Below are 20,615 nucleotides of genomic sequence, written 5' to 3'. Positions count from 1 at the left end.
GTGGCTGCTTTTTTTCACAAGATATTTGGTTTTGCAAAAATAAACAACTGAATAACTGAGTTAAATTCAGGCTCTCTCATACGTGTGCTGGTGGTCATTTTGGAAATTATTTCTCTGATATAAGATTTGAAGACTTATAGTACCTTTGATGTGACAGTTGGCTCACCTGCTGCTCTCCTCGGTTCCGGGACTCGCACTGAGTCGGACTGTTGTCGCAATATTTCACTAAGTTTAATGTTACTTGATTACAGTACCTGCCCTGCACAATTTAGTTACAGTAGCGAACGTTAGCCCAAGCGTGCACTCCCGCTCAGTGTTTCCAGTAAGCTAGCATTAGCTTCGATACAAGTTAGCAGGACGTGTTTCCAGAGTGTAAAAGGCAACACACAACATTCCTTATTTGGAAGGTCCTGGCTCCAAACGGAAAAGATGGCGCCAACCATAAGCAGCAACTCTTAGCTTCAAACCGACTCCAATGTAAACCAACAGGTGACATCACATCTCACTATGTCCATCTTTCTATTCAGTCTATGTTTTATACCCCAAGCATTGTGCATCGTCTCTGGCAATGTCAGGATTACCTGATACGGTCAGAGAGTGTAGATTGTAGTAAAGGTTTCTGTATAGGCACAATGGTACCAAACCTGGCAACCTAACTGTGATGACAAAACTCTGGTAATCATCAATTGTTGCACATGTCTGGTTTTCCTTAAGACATTATTCAAGTATGCAACTCCTTCTCTAAAGAAACAGGATACTCAATGTTAATTGACAGATGAGCTGTTTCCCCATGCCCAATCCTTATGCTAAGCTAGGCTAACAGTGATGGAAGTATTGAGATCTTTTACTTGAGAAAAAGTAGCAATATCACTGTATGAAAATACTCCATTACAAGTAAAAGTCTTGCATTTAAAAGCTTACTTAAGTACAAGTACAGAAGTATTAGTTTCAAATGTACTTAAACCATTAAAAGTAAAGGTACATTATGGACAATGGCCCTAGACAATGTTTTTGTTATATTTACATCAGTGTACTTGGTACTTTAACCTCTTCTTTTGCTTCTGCTGTTTGCTATAGGGTTTGAATCACGCATTGCACAGTCTGGACTGAGGCTGAGTGACACACATTAGTCTGTTTTCTACCTGCTGCTGCCGTCACAACAGTAACACTCCAGTAAAGAGCATCAGAGTTCACATAAACCTTTAAATATGGCAAAGGTTCTCCATCGCTTTCTCTCACAGAGACATTCAAATGCTGAATTTTACAAAAAAATTCACTGATTGGTGAGTTGGTATTGATATAGAGATGTCTGGTGAAGAGGCAAATATGTCAAAATCAGATTTTGAGTGGCTTTTTTTATTTACAAGATATTTGGTTTTGCAAAGTTTAAATAATAACTGAAATTATACAAACTGGGCTGGATATTCTCAGCCATACACAAGTTTCATTCATTCAACTCTAATCTTATCTGTGATATGCACCCCTTGTACTATCTCTTCCATACCTATGAAAAGCAGGAAAGAACCGATAAGTCATTATATCTCACATTCTTTTATTGTACTTAAATAGTATAAAAATGTGTAGGTTTTTGCTATACATCATTGTCTAAAAGTAGGTGATCAAATGGAAAACATTTTTCATTTTGGTCCAAAACCACTGTTCATTTTACTTTATTGTTTTTGTAGTTCATACACTCATCTTGCAGTACTGATGTGTTGCATTAGATCAACAGCTTGAGGGGATTTTATGAACTTTCAACCACTGGTGTTTTCAGTTAATTTCCTGTCTGAAGTTCTTATACTCATCCTGTGTTATCTGGGCCTTCTCTCTTTACAGATACAACTAGTCAAACTCATTCTTCTTCCGGCTATAAACCAGAGATATGTTTATCTCTTGATATTATATAGATTACATACTGTACTGTATACTCTCAGTTTATGAGTTAAATTACCTCAGTATTTTTTTAGCTGACTTTTGGATATATCTAATTAACTGATTAGCACACTAGCTACAATATATACTGAAACTGAGGCTGCAATTAGCATGGGTTGCTTTTTTAAATGAGCATGCTGTTGAATTAGCAAGCTAACAGTTAGTTCAGGTTAGCCTAAACCATACATACCTAATAGGACTCCTTTTAGTGACACATGGCTGTCATCATTCAGCTGTCCGCTAGTCAACACACTTAGCTAGCTTGTTGTGGAATGTAGGAGCTCCGGTTCATGAAGTAAAATGTTGAGCTGAAAACTAGCCTATACAAGAAAAGAAAGGTGGACAGTGAAAAACATGCATTTAAAGATGACTGGACTGAGAAATATGCATTCATTTTGCCAGAGGGAAGTACAAGACCATTGAGCTTGATTTACAATGCAACAGGTTTAAACAAATATATCCTAAAAACATGGAGGCAAGAACCACAAAACTGAACCAGTTGAAGTCATGATATCAAGACTCGAGCAGAATAATTGTAAAATCAGACATTTTCAACAATTGATAAAATGAAGAACTCATTAATAAACACATACACCAGTGTCACCACCCAGACATCACACCTTTTTATGCTCAAGTTAAAGGACATTGTTACACAACAAAGGAGTCATTTCCTCCATTTATACAGAAATACTGTTCATGTACAGAGTTCTGGAGTCTTTGTACTGAAATATCATGATGTAATGCAGCCTTACTGGACCTTTGATGCAATGGAAATGTATCAAGTGGATGACTTGTATTTGAGTACCCCTGACCTAAACTTATTTGCAGCTGGACCTTGACTTTGACACTCGACGCAAAGACAAGAGAGTTTATTGTCACAATTTGTAACTAAACCTAGCTGAATATAATTTTACTGAGCACAGTTTAAGACACTCATCTTCCAATACTCTGTCTTTACAAACGATACAACCTTCTCTTCAGAACGACAGGGCCTTGAGATTTACTCTCTCTGACGGAAACTGTTGCTAAACTAGTTCAGGTTTTCCCAGAGTCACAGCTACAAAATCTTGAAGACTAAAATCTTACCGTGTAAGGTCATGTAACATCAAGTTATATAGGTTATAGCCTTGCAATACCAGACAATCGGAGATCTCTGCTTACTGAAGTTGCTGAAGTTGTTGAACAGCTGCCAACAAACCTACGTCCCTTACATTTTGTAAAGGACGCGTCTCACCAGAAATTATGTTCTGCCCCCATTCTCCTCTGTAGTGAACTGTGTGTCACTGCCTCAATACGAAGGGTTGGCCGAAATACTTACGTTTTTTAAACTCTCTAATTGTTTCTGTTTTAACAACAAAACCGAGGAGATTGTCCTCAGTTTGTTTCAAACTGGAACTACAGTTTGAATGTGGTAAAACTGAATATTCAATGTGTAATGATCAATTCAAAATTCACAGCGTAGCACAGCAGGCTGTTCCTTGTACTCCAGAGGGGAGCCTTCTAAAAATGCGTCTAATCTATTGTATGCCTTGTTGCATCAGTAAACTAATGCTGCTAATGCTGTTATCTTGGTTACACAAAATGAAGGAACCCGCAAGCCCTACTGAACGGATAATCTACGCGGCAACTACCATAGCTTGAGGCTGAAGCCAGTGCAGAAGTACCTTAAAGTGAAATGGCATTGACAGCTGCTAGATGCTGGCTCCATTTGATTAAAAAAATATCAACTTCTCTTTAGAAATACTAAGTCAATCATTTTTTTAAACGAGTCATTACGGTCTCAATTGTTGATACTTTTCATGCATATTTAAGCACGTAATGTCCTAGGGATGGAAAAGGCATTGATTCAGTGGAATGGCCCTGAGATATTTCACTCTTGACGTTTGTGCAAATTTTGACATTTTCTTGAATTACCACAAATTGCATTGCACTGTGTTGCATTTTTTACTCAATTAAAGATCAGCTTCTCCCCACAAAGACCCTGCATGTTATCAGGCGTGTGGCTTTATGTCAGTGTACTTGGTACTTTAACCTCTTCTTTTGCTTCTGCTGTTTGCTATAGGGTTTGAATCACGCGTTGCACAGTTTGGACTGAGGCTGAGTGACACACATTAGTCTGTTTTCTACCTGCTGCTGCCGTCACTCCAGTAACACTCCAGTAAAGAGCATCAGAGTTCACATAAACCTTTAAATATGGCAAAGGTTCTCCATCGCTTTCTCTCACAGAGACATTCGAATGCTGAATTTTACACAAAAAATCACTGATTGGTGAGTCGGTATTGATATATAGATGTCAAATATGTCCAAATCAGATTTTGAGTGGCTGCACTTTTTCACAAGATATTTGGTTTTGCAAAGTTTAAATAATAACTGAATAACTGAGTTAAATTCAGACCCTCTCATACGTATGCTAGTGGTCATTTTGGAAATTATTTCTCTGATATAAGATTTGAAGACTTATAGTACCTTTGATGTGACAGGTGGCTCACCTGCTGCTCTCCCTGACTCCAGCAGCACTGCTATTAGCCTCAGAAAAGGTAAGAAGTACAACATGTGCTTCAGAAATGGAGTGAAACTATAAAGTAGCATGAAATGGAAATACTCAAAGTACACGGTGCACTTTGGTGCAGTGGTTAGCACTGTTGCCTCAGAGCAAAAGGATTTTAGGTTCAAACCCACTGACTGGCTGGGGCCTTTCTGTGTGGAGTTTGCATGTCTCTATACTATGTTAGCCCCGTGATTGACTGGTGACCTGTCCAAGGTGTACCCTACCTCTCACCCAATTGGCTCCAGCTCCCTCATGACCGTCTAGAGGATAAGGGGTAAAGAGAATGTATGGATGGATGGAAGTAAAGTACAAGCACCTTAAAATGTAAATGTATTTTGCTACATTTCACTATTGTAGGCTAACCGTGTCCTGACTCCGGCTCCGAACGTAACACATAGACATGAGATTAATTTTATCTCCCCATCTCACTCTTGGAAAAAAAAGCAAATAAACACATTTAGCAAAATGTGGAGCTATTCGAATTTTTTCAAAAAATAGGGCCAGTGCTTTTAATATGATACTAACAGTTTTTGTAAGATGTTTATGGATTGGAGTTAACAGGTGCTTGAATATGTTAATATTTAAATGAATAACATAAGTGCCACATCAGTCGCAAACCTACAAAACAACAATCGACAGGAAAGACCAGAGATAGCATATCTCCCTGTGCCAGTTTAACACACAACCCTGGCTTATGTTTGACACTGTCATGCAGTAGGAGTTTCCAATATATAAGGTCATGTTACACATATATAGTACAGACATGACCTATGTCACAGGCTGTCGTAATTGTTTAGAAACATTTTGTCCCAAGATGCCTGCTCTCATACTAAACCAGGTCATGTTGATGGTGAAGGAACAATTTTTCACAAATATAGGAACCACTGATTGTAAATGGAAGAGACTGAATATTTGCTGAATATGCGATATGAGGCTATAATGTTAGCCAGTTGATGAAAATCAAGTGTGTCACCCCTTTGTTTAAAGCATAATCACAGTGCGTCTTATGGCTCCTCTACTCAGACAGTAAAACACACACAGACACACACTCTCACATAATAACGTTATCAGTTGTTGTTGAGCAAGCTGCTATTGATGAAAGCTGTTCAGTCAGCGTTGCTCTATCAGCGTTTTTGTGCTCAAAAGCTCATAAACGGGTTGAGTTGCTCTGACACAAACACACATACACACACACTGGTAGGGACCTCACTAGATTTAAATGGAAATCAAGCTTTTTGTTTCCATTTCCATTTTTACCATTTTTAAGCAAAAATGCCCAGAATTCACAGTCATGTAAATGTTCGCTAGTTTTCAACGTTGGGAAAATCATATAAAGCCAAAATCAATGTTCTGATTGGAGAGGCTACTAACAAACAATAGTAGGATTTAATTTCTTTGTCCCATTCTTTACTCAAAATATGAACTTCTCAAATACATCTGTACATGTTCAAGCTGGAATCCTATCCAAAATATGTGAGTGACTGGAACGAACAGCTGTTTTTGGGCATGTGCGACTGATCTGATGTCATCAAGCTCGAAGCATCCAGATCAGGCTGTAGCCCTGGCTTTTGACTTGCAGGGAGCATGTTTACATATGTTCACCTCAAGTTTTGGACCTCTGACCATGTTTAACATAGACATCCAACATTATAACTGTATATAAATAACAAAAAAATCACAAAAAGCATGTCACATCCCCTTTAAAGAATATGATTGTCAGACCTATTGATAATCAAAATAGTTGTTGGTTGCAGCCTTATAGTACTATAGGATTAATGCTACTTTGACTGAGTTTTGTGTGTTTAATTTGATAAAACACGACTTTACAACAAAAGTCTTAAAACAAGATTTTGACACAGTGTCCCTTTTAAAGACAAGAACCATAAGATAGAGGATAGACGACCCATCATAGTTGATGTTGTACTTCAGTGGTGCATTGCGATTAATCAAAATATGTAGACCTGGGAGTCTGGGGCCCCTGGCAATTGCCCGCTTACCCAGTTGGTAAACCAGCCTTGCTCGAGAGGTATTGTGAGTGTGGAAGCCAGTTTGGGATGTGTCTCCCAAAACTGTTGCCTAAATATAATCTTAAGTCCTGAATCTTGCATGTCCCCCATCCACCCTGACCTCTTTCCTCCAACTACAGAGCGATATATTAATGTAGCGCTCCATTTGTTCGAAAAAACTTTGCCTGTGAACATGATCCAAATTTCTAGGAGACAGGGTTGGTAATCATGGTCTTAATGTCTCATTTACCTCTAATGTGTAAAATGTTGCTCCATTAATAAGATCTTTTTTTAATTTATTGCAGAATTTTTGTGTTAGACTGAATTAGTTTTAACTAGTTGTACTTAATAAATTGGCAACTGAGTGCAGAATGTATAATCTGCATTCATAATGACAGGAGAGGAAATGTGTAGAAAAGTTTGTCCTTCTTACTGATTGAACCAAGAACAAACACGAGTTAAGAAGAGTCCGTAATTCTCAGTGTAACAGCACAATTACTGTACGTCTTGCTTAATAAAACACACCCAACTCTTTATAGGTTTTCAAGCCTTTGCTCTGATTACTATATGACATCTTAATCTGTGTTGACACTGTTGTCTGATAGCTGGGAGTTTCCTACCTTATATCAAATATGACAGACTGATGTTCTTCTCTTTTGGTTGGATGATAATGTCCTCAACAGATTGTAAGAGTACAGAGAGGCTGACATGTATCAAAATCTTATATCTTGTTTAAATATTAGCAATTGAATCCTGTGACATATACAAGTCCTTCAAAGTTTTAATATACCAGCATGCTTTCATTTACATATTCAAATTCTGCCTGAAATTTTGTCTTTTTAGCATCTAAATTTTGCACATTACACTCCAAACTTAGGTCACGTGATGACACCTTAGCGAGCTCCAGAAGCCCCCACCAGACACGGTAGTACTCTAGATCTGAAATGATTAGCTGATTAATCGATTAGTGGATTAACAGAAAATTTGTTGGCAACAATTTTGATACTCTGATCTATGATGATCTATGGGATAGATAGCTGTATTAGGGCATGTGCAAATGATCTGATGTCATCACTAGGATGTCTGATGTCTTACATCGAAGCATTCAGATCAGGCTGAAGCCCTGGATTTTGACTTGCAGGGAGCATTTTTACATAAGTTCACCTCAGGTTTTGGACTTTTGACCATGTTTAACGTAGACATCCGACATTATAACTGTATATAAATAAGAAAAAATCACAAAAAGCATGTTACACCCCCTTTAAAGAATATAATTGTCAGACCTATTGATGATCAAAATAGTTGTTGATTGCAGCCTTATAGTACTCCTTTGATGGATTAACGCTACTTTGACTGAGTTTTGCGTGTTTAATTTGATAAAACACAACTTTACAATAAAGGAGCACAATGTTAACTAAAACAGTTTAAGTCTTAAAACAAGATTTTGACACAGTGTCCCTTTTAAAGACCAGTACCATAAGATAGGGGATAGAGGACCCGTCATAGTTGATATTGTACTTTAGAGGTGCATTGCCATCAATCAAAATATGTAGACCCCAATGATATGGACTAAACTTGGGGGTCTGGGGCCCCTGCACAGTTCCCCACTTTACCCAGTTGGTAAACCAGCCTTACTCCAGAGGTATTGTGAGTGTGGAAGCCAGTTTGCGATGTGGCTCCCGAAACTGGCTCCAATAGAAACTATTCAAAAAGTTTCAGCTTCTCTCATCAAGTACAAAGTCAGACTGCTTATTCAGTCATTGCATACATTGTCATCTCCTGGAAATTGCTCATATACATCTAAATTGCAACGGCAAAAACATTTAGCTAGAGACGTAATGCTGACTGAATTACAGTTTCTCTCAACATAACGGTAAAATGTTAATTAATATATGTGGCAAGTTGCAAAAATGTTGATACTGAACATATGAGTGAAATGTTCAGAGACAACATAGTTGTTTTTACCATGAAAATATCCAATCTTGCAGTATAATATCCACTAGAAGCAACATTAAACTTTTTACAGCTATGTTTAGGCACAGGCAGCACTTGGTTATGGTTAGTCTGCAGTGATTTGGAGGACATGTTTATTAACATTTAAGTAACACCACAGTCTTTCACTAACCTTGACCAAAGTGCTTTTGTTGCCTAAATATAACCTAAAGTCCTGAATCTTGTATGTCCCCCATCCACCTCGACCTCCTCCCTCTAACTACAGAGCGATATATTAATGTAGCACTCCATTTGTTCAAAAAAACTTTGCCTGTGAACATGATCCAAATTTCTAGGAGACAGGGTTGGTAATCGTGGTCTTAATGTCTCATTTACTTCTAATGAGTAAAAGGGACTGGCAGTTACCTTTTAAAATGTTGCTCCATTAATAAGATATTTTTTTAATATATTGCAGAGTTTCTGTGTTAGACTGAATTAGTTTTAGCTAGTTGTACCTAATAAATTGGCAACTGAGTGCAGAATGTATAATCTGCATTCATAATGACAGGAGAGGAAATGGTTAGAAGAGTTTGTCCTTCTCACTGATTGAACCAAGAACAAACACGAGTTAAGAAGAGTCCGTAATTCTCAGTGTAACAGCACAATTACTGTACGTCTTGCTTAATAAAACACACCCAACTCTTTACAGGTTTTCAAGCCTTTCCTCTGAACACTATCTGACATCTGTGTTGACACTGTCTGATAGCTGGGAGTTTCCTACCTTATATCAAATATGACAGACTGATGTTCTTCTAATTTGGGTGGATGATAATGTCCTCAACAGATTGTAAGAGTACAGAGAGGCTGACATGTATCAAAATATTTACTAGGGACAGAGCCCAAAAGGCAGAGGACTACTGTTTTACAAACCAAAACTAAATTATTCATTACTCATCAAGACCTACAAATCATACACTGACACCCCTGACCTAAATCCAACAGGAAGTCTGCAATTAGCCTTTCAAAATAATACTTTGCCCCAATTTTGGCCCCCGAACAAACGCTATCTCCTCCCAGGGCGTCAATGGTATCGGCTTCAAACTTGAATAGATGACTTATGACACTATGCTGAAAAAAGGTTGTTAAAAACTTTGTAATAACTCGAACAGTTTGGATTTTATAAGTCCCGAAAGTTGCAGTGCCACATCACACCTTACAATGTAAAACAATGGGAAGGCAATCAATGGGCATGAACGTTGTGTCAAACATAGGCTTCTGACATCTAAACTATGAGTCTGACCACTTTCAAACCTGTATCAATGGTTTCGCCACAAAATGTCCTACTAAAATATGATTTTTAATGTAAGATTTGGCCAAAGTAATGGGATTTATGAGGAGATTTCACAAGAAGCGTACTCTAAAATCCTCCTCTCCAACTGCTCATAGTGATGTCACTCCCTCAGTGCTGTGAAACATTCCGCAATACACACTCATTATAAAATCACAGGAGGAGCAAGAAAAGACTTTAAAACTCAGACTCTAATATCTCAAAAACAGTAAACGATAGAAAAAACATGTAAATTCATGATTTGTAGGTCAAAGTCTTGTGACTCATTTAAAGTTCAAATGAAGTCTGTATCTAAAAGTATGTGGAAGCAGTAAATGTTCAAAAAGGTGTGGGTTCGCTTACACTCTCCATTCAAATATATGAGTATTTCTCTGTGTCCAGCTGCAGTTACTTATTGTCTCCACACACTTGACAGTACACATTTCAATCAAACTTTTAAAATAAAAGCACACCACACTTGTAAGAAATATCCCTCATTTTTAAAAAGCAAAATGATCTGATCCCGACGGGCCAGAGTGCGAGGTCCCTCTCCCTCTCTGGCATGTTTTTCACTCTGATGGTAGAAATGGGGGCAAACACGGGTGACTTTAAAGTTAAGCAGCCAGGTTAAAGATCCTCTGGATGTCTGTGTTTTATGACTGCTGACAGGTTACTGAACAATTGAGAATACTGTTCATAAAACACTTGAGCAGAGAGTGTTATGTAACTTGCAATTATCATGCAGTTTTCTTTCGTGTCTGTTCCTTCGACTTGTGCAGTATTAAAGCAGATCCCTGTGAAGTTATTATATACTGGCTGCTGCTGCATCAGAGCTACCAAATACCAGAAAGTTGCCATAAAATCACAAACACCATTTTTAGTTAGGAAACAGTTTAGAAAATACAGCAATGGGGGAACTACAGGATTAATACTGTTACTACTGCTGCATCTGCAATTACAACTACTTGTACTACGGCAACTATTAGCCTTCTGCTGCTGCTGCTACTAACAGTATAAATGAAGTTTTTATATTGTGTTATGCATACACCCAGCCTGCATGGGCTTCCAAGACACCACAAATTAATATAAGCCAGATTCAGAATGTAGCAAGAACAAGACTGCAGAGTCTCAAAAATAAAATAAAAAGTTTTAAAATTCTGTGTCCACAACAAAATTCATAAACCACTGACAAAATATGAACTGTATAATCATAATATTGGAGAAATCAGCAAAAATACTAATTAAATAGACTGAATTGGCTTCTTTTCCAGGCTTCTGAGACATAGTCAGCAAACTTAAACGCATCAAAATTAAATGACCATTCTACAATTTCCGTGCACCAGGAGTCTACACTCTTCAAATCATCACAATATGCACAATAAATGATAAATGGGCTGCATTTATATAGCGCCTTTCTAGTCTTCCGACCACTCAAAGCATTTACAATACATGCCAACATTCACCCCTTCACACACACATTCATACACTGATGGCAGAGGCTGCCATGCAAGGTGCCAACCTGCTCATCGGGAGGAGTTTCTAATGTTCATTCACACACACACTGATGGTCTTCAGGAGCAATTGAGGGTTCAGTATCTTGCCCAAGGACACTTTGACATGTGGACTGGAGGAACAGGGGGTCAAACCGCCAATCTTCGGATTAGTGGACAACCCGGTCTACCTCTCAGCCACAGCTGCAAAATTGGATGCACCTTTCCCAAAAAACACAACTCATCTGTTCTCTTCCTGAATATTTTATAATCTTGCAAACTCAATAGGAAGAACAGAAGTTCTCAACTGTGCAACTACAGTAAGATTTACTAGATATTTGTTTGGAACAGATGATTCAGGGCTATAATTATGTTTAATATGCATATATGTCCCTAATTTTGGTTTGTACTAGATATTTTAAAACTTATTCCTGTAGATAAACAACATATCAGTGTCATCAAAGATTGAGCAAAGCTCTTTAACCCATGAAGAACTGTGTGATTTAACCCACATGAAAACAACTTCTAAAACACTCTTATTTCTATTTGCTGCCATTTTTAATCATTCCACAGTCAAATCATTAGAGCTGGCACCATTACAATTGCTTTTATTACTGCTGGTGCTACTACTAACACACTACTAACTACTAACTCTACTACTGCTGTTCTAACTTGACTCCAACTTAAACTCAACTACAACTCTCAGTTGTTTTTTTTTTACCTTTAAAGGCAAAACGTTGCTGCCTTTGTTCAGAGATTCCTTTTAACTGCTACATGCACACACACACACACACACACACAAACCTGCACACACACACACACACACACACACGCACACCCGCACACAACATTCCCATGGCTGACCTTTGACCACACGAGGACGAGCCCCTGTCTGTCAGCCAATAATAAGGAGGCCAGCCAAGGCGCTGCCCACGTCACAAACCGGCCTGACGATATCAAACCCTGAACTTACATCATTTAGTGATGTGGGTCAGAGTTCAACTGCAACTGCTGCAAGACACCGAGAGGAGAGACAGTCACTAAAAACAGAATATTTTAGGATTTTTCTTTTTTTTCTTTTGCTTAACTATGGGCTCTTGTTTTCTGAGCTGCAATATAATTAGATAAAAAAATTTTTAAAAGAAATTATGAGAGGAATATTCGTCAGTTCATTAAAACTGATTCAGTGGAAAAAGTACAAAAAAACAAACATGCATATGTACTTTTCTTTTCCTCATGAGAACAAACCTCAGGTGAAGCTGTGAACACATTATGTTGTGATGTGTTTTTAAATTTTTGTATTAATCTTACAGCTCTGAATTTATCCAGGTTGCATTAAAACCAAAAGCAGCATGTATTATCCAAGTTGGATATCAAATTAAATTACTTCAAACTGCTTCAGATGGTGAAACATACTGTACATTCACCCAGACATTTTTACTTGGAATAGTGTGTGTGTAAGAGAGAGAGATAGTGACGGCAGTGGTGAGGACAGAGCTGTCTGTCTGTCAGCTATCAGCGCTCAGCCACGGGCAGAGGGAACCGGTTACGTGAAGACGACGTTACGTCCTGCTGCTGATTAATGATTCATTGCCAGCTTGTAACACGCTGTGTTTTTCAGATCAGCAGCACATGGGAACAACAGGTTCATGCAAATAACCCAGAGGACGAGACTCCCCCCACCCCCCGCCCCTCCTCCTCTTGTGGGACATCCCAAGGTATAAAAGGAGGAAAGCCTCTCCTCAGAAGATACAACTGACCAAGAGGGAGAAACAGTCCTCATCTCTTCTTAAAACAGCCAACAGAGACACCTCAGCCGATGAGGCCAAGCTAAAGGCTCTCTGCTCCAAACAGACAACTAAAGGTAACCTGATGCTCTTTCCTTTCTGTGAGACTTGTGTGTAATGTGAGGGGGGGGGTACTGGGGTTATCTGCAGGGTGAGGGGAGCTTTGGGATCTGCGCAGGGATGCTGTTGCATCATCCAGAGTCTGATCAGAGCTGGAGGTTGCAGCAGCTGCTTGAGGTTAATGCCAGAATAATATAAATTATATTAAATCTAACAGCCTTAAAAATGACTGGAGGCAAGAAAAGTTGGAGAATGATGTTTTAAAATTATTATCATTTTTAAAAAATATAACATTTTATTAGTCATGCACTAAACTGATTTTTTCTCCTTTCTTCTACCTTTTCACTCTTTTTTACACTCTCATTTTTTCCTTTTCCCTATTCTCCTATTTCCCTTTTCTCCTCTTCTTTTTTATTGTTGCCACTTCTTTCTGTCCTTTCTTCTTTCTTTGCCTCTCATTTTCTATCATCATTCCCCTTTATTACCCTATTTCCTTTCACTTTTACCCCTCTTTTCTCCTTTCTTTTCCTCCTTCCTTCTTTCTCCTCACCTTTATTGCTGCTCTACTCTCTTCTTACCATCTTGTATTCTTTCCTTCACTCTCCTCATTTTTATCATTCGTCCACTTCTGTCTTTTCTGTCCTCAACTAAATCTTTTCTCCAGGCTAGTCCATCCTTAGACTTCCTCTCGTCCTTTCTTTCTCCGTCGCTCGACTCGACTCAACTCCACCAAGATGCCTCCTCAGCTCCAATCCCAGAACCAGAATGGTCCCAGAGTTCTGCAGGGCGACTTGAGCGCTCTCAGCCCGGCCATCAGGGAGTTTGTGGAGACCAATGTGGCTCTGTGCCAACCCGAGTCCCTGCACATCTGCGACGGCTCTGACGAGGAGAACCGCACCATCCTGACCCAGCTGGAGGAGCAGGGGATGATCAAGAAGCTTACCAAATATGAGAACTGGTAGGTCTGATGCATTAGAGGGTTTTTATATGGTTTCCAGAATGACACAGTGACATTTTTTTAATTTTAAGGATCTTTTTAGTCATTTAGATGAGGGTCTCAAAGAAAAAAGTATAACCTGGATGAAATGAGAGAAATGTTCACTGATGATTCCCTTGTGATTAAGAGGATGTTTTTTTCTGCTGGATGTGTCTTGTGGCAGCTGTCATAGCTGGGGTTTATAACCAGCAGTCTTTACCAAGGCAGTGGTAAATCAATGCAATTAGCAGATTGCCCAGTCATGTTGTTGTTAAAGACAAATTGCATAAGTCAGTCGTCAGCAGCTGTTTTCATGAATAACATAACCCTAAAGGTTGACAGTCTAACAAACCAGTAAATCCGCTTTGTTCATTCAGACCACACCTGTTTACCAGCATCAACACATGGTCAAACAGTGCTTATTACCTCAGGTGGACAAGTAAAATGTGGCTTAAGGCAAAACAAAATAATACATTTAGTTTGTTCATTCTGTAGCACATTTAATTACAAAAAGAAAAGCAGAATAATACTAGAAGCCACCACCTGTGCCTCCCTGGCACTGTTGCTAGATAAAATTTGGGTTGTTTTTTAATAGTAAGTATTAAGTAATAAGTCGTAGTAATAAAATGTAAAAATCTGACAAATTTGAATTACAAACTAGCCCTAATGTCTAATGTCTCCTTTTGTCTCTTACCTTCCTTCCTCCTCCTGCAGCTGGTTGGCCAGGACCGACCCGCGGGATGTGGCTCGTGTGGAGAGTAAGACGGTGATCGTGACCCGGGAACAGAGGGACACGATCCCCACACCACTGGAGGGCGGAGTCAGCCAGCTGGGCCGCTGGATGTCCCCGGAAGAGTTTGACAAAGCCATGGCTCAACGGTTCCCCGGCTGCATGAAAGGTACCAGTGAAGACAAGATGAACTAGACAGGACAAACACACAAACAAAAAACTGGAAATTTTTTCATGTCATGACTGGAAAACAAAATATTCTATATAAGAGCTTGGAGTGATTGCCTCCAATCAGTCGAGCAATAATCAATTACAATATAGTACTATGATATAGACCTTTTTTATTTTTTTTACTGTTAACTACATCCACCTCAAACACAAGTACTGCTACTACTGATATTTTAGTTATGTAACATAGAAGGAATTGTACTAGTTAGAAATTCAGCTATAGCAAAAGCAAAAACTAGCTCTTTTTTGTCTCGTGTACTCACATGTGCACGCAGGTGATGAGATACACAGCCCTGTCTCTGGTTTCACACTATTCTACTGATCTACAGGTGCCTAATGCACTAAGAAACATAGCAATGCACCAGAAAAGACAGGGAAGAAGAAGACTGTAGGCTAGTAAAAATGGTTGTGAACAACGCAGGATTAAAATACTTGCTTGGTGAAAATCACTGTTAGAGAAAAGAAACCCTGTTAGGTATGAATTTTAATATTCATTTTTAAAAAGGGGAGTTGAGTCAACATTGTTGTAAGTTAGAAAAAACTGAAATTGCTATACAGAAAAGTAACTCCAAAAGACTTTTCTCTTTTTCAATGACTCCACAGTTTTCTGATGCTTTTTCTGACAACATGTGAACTCAATATCTCTGATTCTCTCTGTCCTCAGGTCGTACCATGTACGTGATTCCCTTCAGCATGGGTCCAGTGGGTTCCCCCCTCTCCAAGATTGGAGTGGAGCTGACCGACTCTCCCTACGTGGTGGCCAGTATGAGAGTGATGACCCGCATGGGGAAGGCTGTGCTGTCTGCTCTGGGAACGGGCGAATTCGTCCGCTGTCTGCACTCCGTCGGCTGTCCTCTGCCGCTTAAAAGTATGTCAACAACATCAACATGTTTTTTTCTTCATTTTCACTCAGCAGCACTCAGCCACTGCTGCTAGTACTTCCTGATACCTCCTTCAGTCCTTAATTCTACAACTACTGTCACAACTGTTAATAATGCAGTATAGTACTGATAGTAATAATATTACTGCTACAACTAAGACTACTACGACTACAGCCAACATTACAACTCCAGCTACTGCCACTACCACTACTGCTACTCATGTTTATTGCATTTGATTATAATTTAGTGCCATTTGCCCTCCTTCTTCCGAACACAAACTGTCCTTTGTGTTAAGTAAACCAATATATTAATCTCTCTTTCAGAGCCCCTGGTGAACAACTGGCCCTGTAACCCTGAGCAGACCTTAGTCGCCCACATCCCGGACCGCAGGCAGATTGTCTCATTCGGCAGCGGTTACGGAGGAAACTCCCTGCTAGGAAAGAAGTGCTTCGCCTTGCGTATCGCCTCACGTATTGCCAAGGAGGAGGGCTGGCTGGCCGAGCACATGCTGGTAAGAAAAAATACATACTTATGTCAATTAATTAACAGATTGATGCCCCCCCATCCATCCAAAACTTCCCACAACAAGATATCCATTCTTACCTACTTGAATATTTCTCCTGTTTAGATCCTCGGCATCACAAACCCTGCTGGGCAGAAGAAGTACATGGCAGCAGCCTTCCCCAGTGCCTGCGGGAAGACAAACCTGGCCATGCTCTGCCCCACACTGCCAGGCTGGAAGGTCGAGTGTGTAGGAGACGACATCGCCTGGATGAAGTTTGACAAACAAGGTGAGAAAATCAAGACTTTGTAAAGTTCAATTTACCATCAGGGACCTTAAAACTACAAAAATATTAATAATACAACTGCCATTAGCTATTATTTATCATTTATATTTTCCTCCCCCTCTTTGTTCCCGGTCAATAGGCAACCTGCGTGCCATCAACCCTGAGAACGGCTTTTTCGGTGTTGCTCCCGGCACCTCAGCCAAAACCAACCCCAACGCCATGGCGACCATCATCAAGAACACCGTCTTCACCAATGTTGCAGAGACCAGCGACGGTGGCGTGCACTGGGAGGGAATAGACGAGACGCTGCCTGAAGGAGTCACCATCACTTCCTGGAAGAACAAGCCCTGGAGCTCAGAAGATGGTAAGAGTTGACTTTTTAAAGTTATTAGAAGTCTTCAAAATACAAGATTACATTATCAGATAGTTAGTTCGAGTCAAATACAAAGTCGTCAACTGAGGGTCTGAGTTTAAAACTTAAGAAAAGACAGAGTTTATTAAAACTTGAGAAACAGAGCACCTTTCACATGGTAGAATCATCAGAGGTTTTTATTTTAAAATATGTATAATAATATGAAAACAAGGATGATAAAACTGGATAAAATTACACACCTTGAGAGTCATAAAAGAATGTCTTTCTTCATCCTTAGGCGAACCCTGTGCTCACCCCAACTCTCGTTTCTGCACTCCGGCCGATCAGTGCCCCATCATCGACCCGCTGTGGGAATCTCCTGAGGGAGTCCCCATCGAGGCCATCATCTTCGGAGGGCGCAGGCCTGCAGGTGAGCGGGAAGATGGTGGAAAATCTGTAGAATTAGAGAATAGAAGTGTGAGAGTAAGAGTGAGAAAACAATCAGAGGGCACCAATTTAACATGTGACTGGCCCTCCTTTCAGGTGTCCCTCTGGTGTATGAAGCTTTCAGCTGGCAGCACGGAGTGTTTGTTGGAGCAGCCATGAGGTCAGAGGCCACTGCTGCAGCTGAACACAAAGGTCAGTATCTTATGTTTCTGATGAGTGTTCCCAGACTGAGGATCATGGCTTTTGCTTAATAATATAATAAATGTGGGTGCTTTTGATGTTTGAACTGAAGTTAGACACCAAGATCTCCATTTATGTCAAGTTTTCAGTCTAGAAGTCGGTTTAGTCCACGTAAAGCACTGGATTTGTGAGATTTTCATGTCAACAGATGAGAGTGGATTTATGTCTTGGAGATCTGAAAGTAAAAAGATACTTAAACATCCTCTCTCTCCTCTTTCTTCACCCTTCTCCTTTCCAGGCAAAGTAATCATGCACGACCCCTTCGCCATGCGCCCCTTCTTCGGCTACAACTTTGGCCAGTACCTCTCTCATTGGCTGAGCATGGCCGACCGCCCCGGCGCCAAGCTCCCCAAGATCTTCCACGTCAACTGGTTCCGCAAGAGCCCCACCGCCGGCTTCCTATGGCCTGGTTTCGGTGACAACATCCGCGTTCTGGACTGGATGTTCAGGAGGGTGAACGGCGAGGCCGGCGCCATGCCCTCTGCCGTAGGCTACCTGCCCTGCCCCGACTCCCTGAACCTCCAGGGCCTGAAGGAGAAAGTGGACCTGGACGAGCTGTTCTCCCTGGATCAGGAGTTCTGGCAGCAGGAGGTGGAGGATGTCGGGAAATACTTCACCACGCAGGTGAATGACGACCTGCCCAACGAGGTGGCCCGGCAGCTGGAGCTCCTGCAGCAGAGAGTGAACCAGATGTAATGAGGAAGAACAAGAACCACGTGATAGCAATTCTAGACCAGCATTATCTATGATTCTAGAACAGAATGTTGGTCATTTTTGGTAATTCTAGACCAGCATGTCCATGATTCTAGAACAGAATGTTGGTCATTTTTGGTAATTCTAGACCAGTATGTCCTTGATTCTAGAACAGAATGTTTGCAACTCTAGAAGGAAACATCAGAAATTCTAGAATGGAATTTTAGTAATTTTTGAAAAAACAGGATGTGAGTAATTCTAGAATTTCACATCATTGTTTTACCGAGGGACTCGTTTATTGAGTGACTCTAATTTTTTAAAGATTTTTGTCTTTGTGATGGACCCTTAGAAATTCATGAAAGAGGAACAATTTTCCTCTGATGATGATTTTTTTTTTACTGAAATATGTGTTTGATTCTCTTTGGTTTTGTTCTCTAGCTAGAAATCATCCCCTCTGTTCAGATTATTATTCAGAAAATGCTTCTTCTGTTGAGATGAAATTTATGAATTGAAAAAAAAAACATTCCTCACTGTGCTCATCTTCAATATGCGAGCCACACTGTACCATTCAAGACTGCTAATTTGAATAGGAAATGTTTCCTCTCCATCCATTCATATGCTGTTGTAGCAGCAACGTGTTTTAAACTGTTTTTCCGTTGTATTGTCCTTCTGTAGGTCCGAAGTCTACTATTTAATGATAACTTATTCTGAACGCACAAAATACTTTCATTGCCATACGGATTTATATGGCAATGAAAGAGTTCATGAGTCCATGTTTTCTCAGCTCCTGTGTTGTTTGAGCCCCTGAACATGGGGTAAATGTATGTTTTCTGTTCCTGTCGTTATTATATGGCTTAATTTATTTTTATACTGTGTCTTGACTCTGTTTTGTTGTATTGTAATTTTGAGCCCCTAAAGAGGGGAGACAACAATAAAGATATTTAAACTTATTACTGAATCTGTTTCATTTTTCAAAGATCTGGTTTTGTTGTTATTATTTCATTAAAAAAGCATGTCATTCCTGATATTATACATAAAATTATAAAGATGCATTCTCCAGCAGTGGAAATAATACCAACACATCCAGATCAGTTATTATCTGCTGTAAAAACATTTCAAATAAAAAGTAATCAAATGTATTCAAGGTAAATGTTACTAATAGAAACAAACATTGCCACTATGTCTCCTGTTTGATATACTTACAGGACTAGAGGACAAACAGTTCTATGTATGAGGAAGAGCAAAGGTGAGAACCTTGTTGTCGGCACAACAAACAACAAACAGTTTCTGAAATGTGTGTCAGAGAAATGGCAGGTAAAGAAAGCAGGCAGCTTCAGAAGGGATAACACTTCTTTCTTTCTTGTTTTAACTCAACATGATGGCAGTATGAAGCAGTATTAGTCTCTTTCCTTTTGCTTTGCTAGTGGTATAGAACAGAATACAGTAGTAGGAGTACAGTAGCAAAGATCTCATCATGCTTCATCTTTAAAAATTCAATAGTGTGTATTTAGCTCCTTTCTAGTGAACCCAGGAGGACCATGGAGAAAAAAATAACTAATTTGTGTTCTCAATTTAGTAATTCATGCTCTCCATACCTTTCCTCCTTTAGTTCAGGTAACAGATGGGGGGAATAAAGACATTTAAGCTTGAGCCTCATCATCTTTCAAAAAATACTAATGAAAATGTCATCCATTAAAACAGCAAACAGACAAAGTTAGTGACCAGCTGGTGAACATAACGGAGCATTTAGCAGCAAAAAAGAGAAAGATATTTTTCCCAGGAGTTGATGGAGAACAAACCACAGCTAAAGAGCATAAATACTGGACTTACATTTGTCAGTTGACCAGAAACATGACTCCAACTAAATGCTAATTATGCTCTTTGACTGGTGGATGTGTGAATAAGCGACAGTTTGCTAACACGTTAGCCAAAACTATTTTATAAGATGATAATACATCATTGTTGTAATTTCAGCTTGTTCTGCTGCACCTAAGTGACAAAAATAACAATAAATGCAGTAAAAAAAAAAGTGGTCTGTTGACTTTAGCTAACAAACTAAACGTTAGCTTAAGCACCAGGACAAATGAAAAGTACATCTGAATAACTTAGAGGGTAAAGTATTTAACCAGATATTATCCTGCGCTAGGTTACTGCTACATTCCTTATTGTTGCTTTTCAACAAAAAATGAATCGATTAT

General features: G+C 39.5%; 1 protein-coding gene and 1 long non-coding RNA gene across 2 annotated transcripts; one reads left to right on the top strand and one right to left on the bottom strand.

Moving 5' to 3' along the window:
• Positions 1 to 1,128: 1,128 nt before the first annotated feature.
• On the bottom strand, positions 1,129 to 14,841 carry LOC122980709. Its single transcript, XR_006403071.1, has 3 exons — positions 14,753 to 14,841; positions 2,123 to 2,252; positions 1,129 to 1,504 (listed from the first exon to the last, which is right to left on the bottom strand). It is a non-coding gene; the product is annotated as an uncharacterized LOC122980709 (long non-coding RNA).
• On the top strand, positions 12,974 to 19,367 carry pck1 (phosphoenolpyruvate carboxykinase 1 (soluble)). Its single transcript, XM_044348996.1, has 10 exons — positions 12,974 to 13,099; positions 13,747 to 14,040; positions 14,773 to 14,957; positions 15,681 to 15,884; positions 16,221 to 16,408; positions 16,526 to 16,688; positions 16,825 to 17,049; positions 17,336 to 17,467; positions 17,581 to 17,676; positions 17,963 to 19,367. The coding sequence occupies exons 2-10, from the start codon at positions 13,817 to 13,819 to the stop codon at positions 18,418 to 18,420; spliced, it is 1,875 nt and encodes a 624-aa protein (XP_044204931.1). The 5' UTR covers positions 12,974 to 13,099; positions 13,747 to 13,816; the 3' UTR covers positions 18,421 to 19,367.
• The last annotated feature ends 1,248 nt before the right edge of the window (positions 19,368 to 20,615 follow it).

This window comes from Thunnus albacares, chromosome 4 (genome assembly GCF_914725855.1).
Source record: "Thunnus albacares chromosome 4, fThuAlb1.1, whole genome shotgun sequence".
Taxonomy (NCBI): Eukaryota; Metazoa; Chordata; class Actinopteri; order Scombriformes; family Scombridae; genus Thunnus; species Thunnus albacares.
Note: the sequence above shows the minus strand (reverse complement) of the source record. Positions and strands in the feature narration are given on the sequence as shown.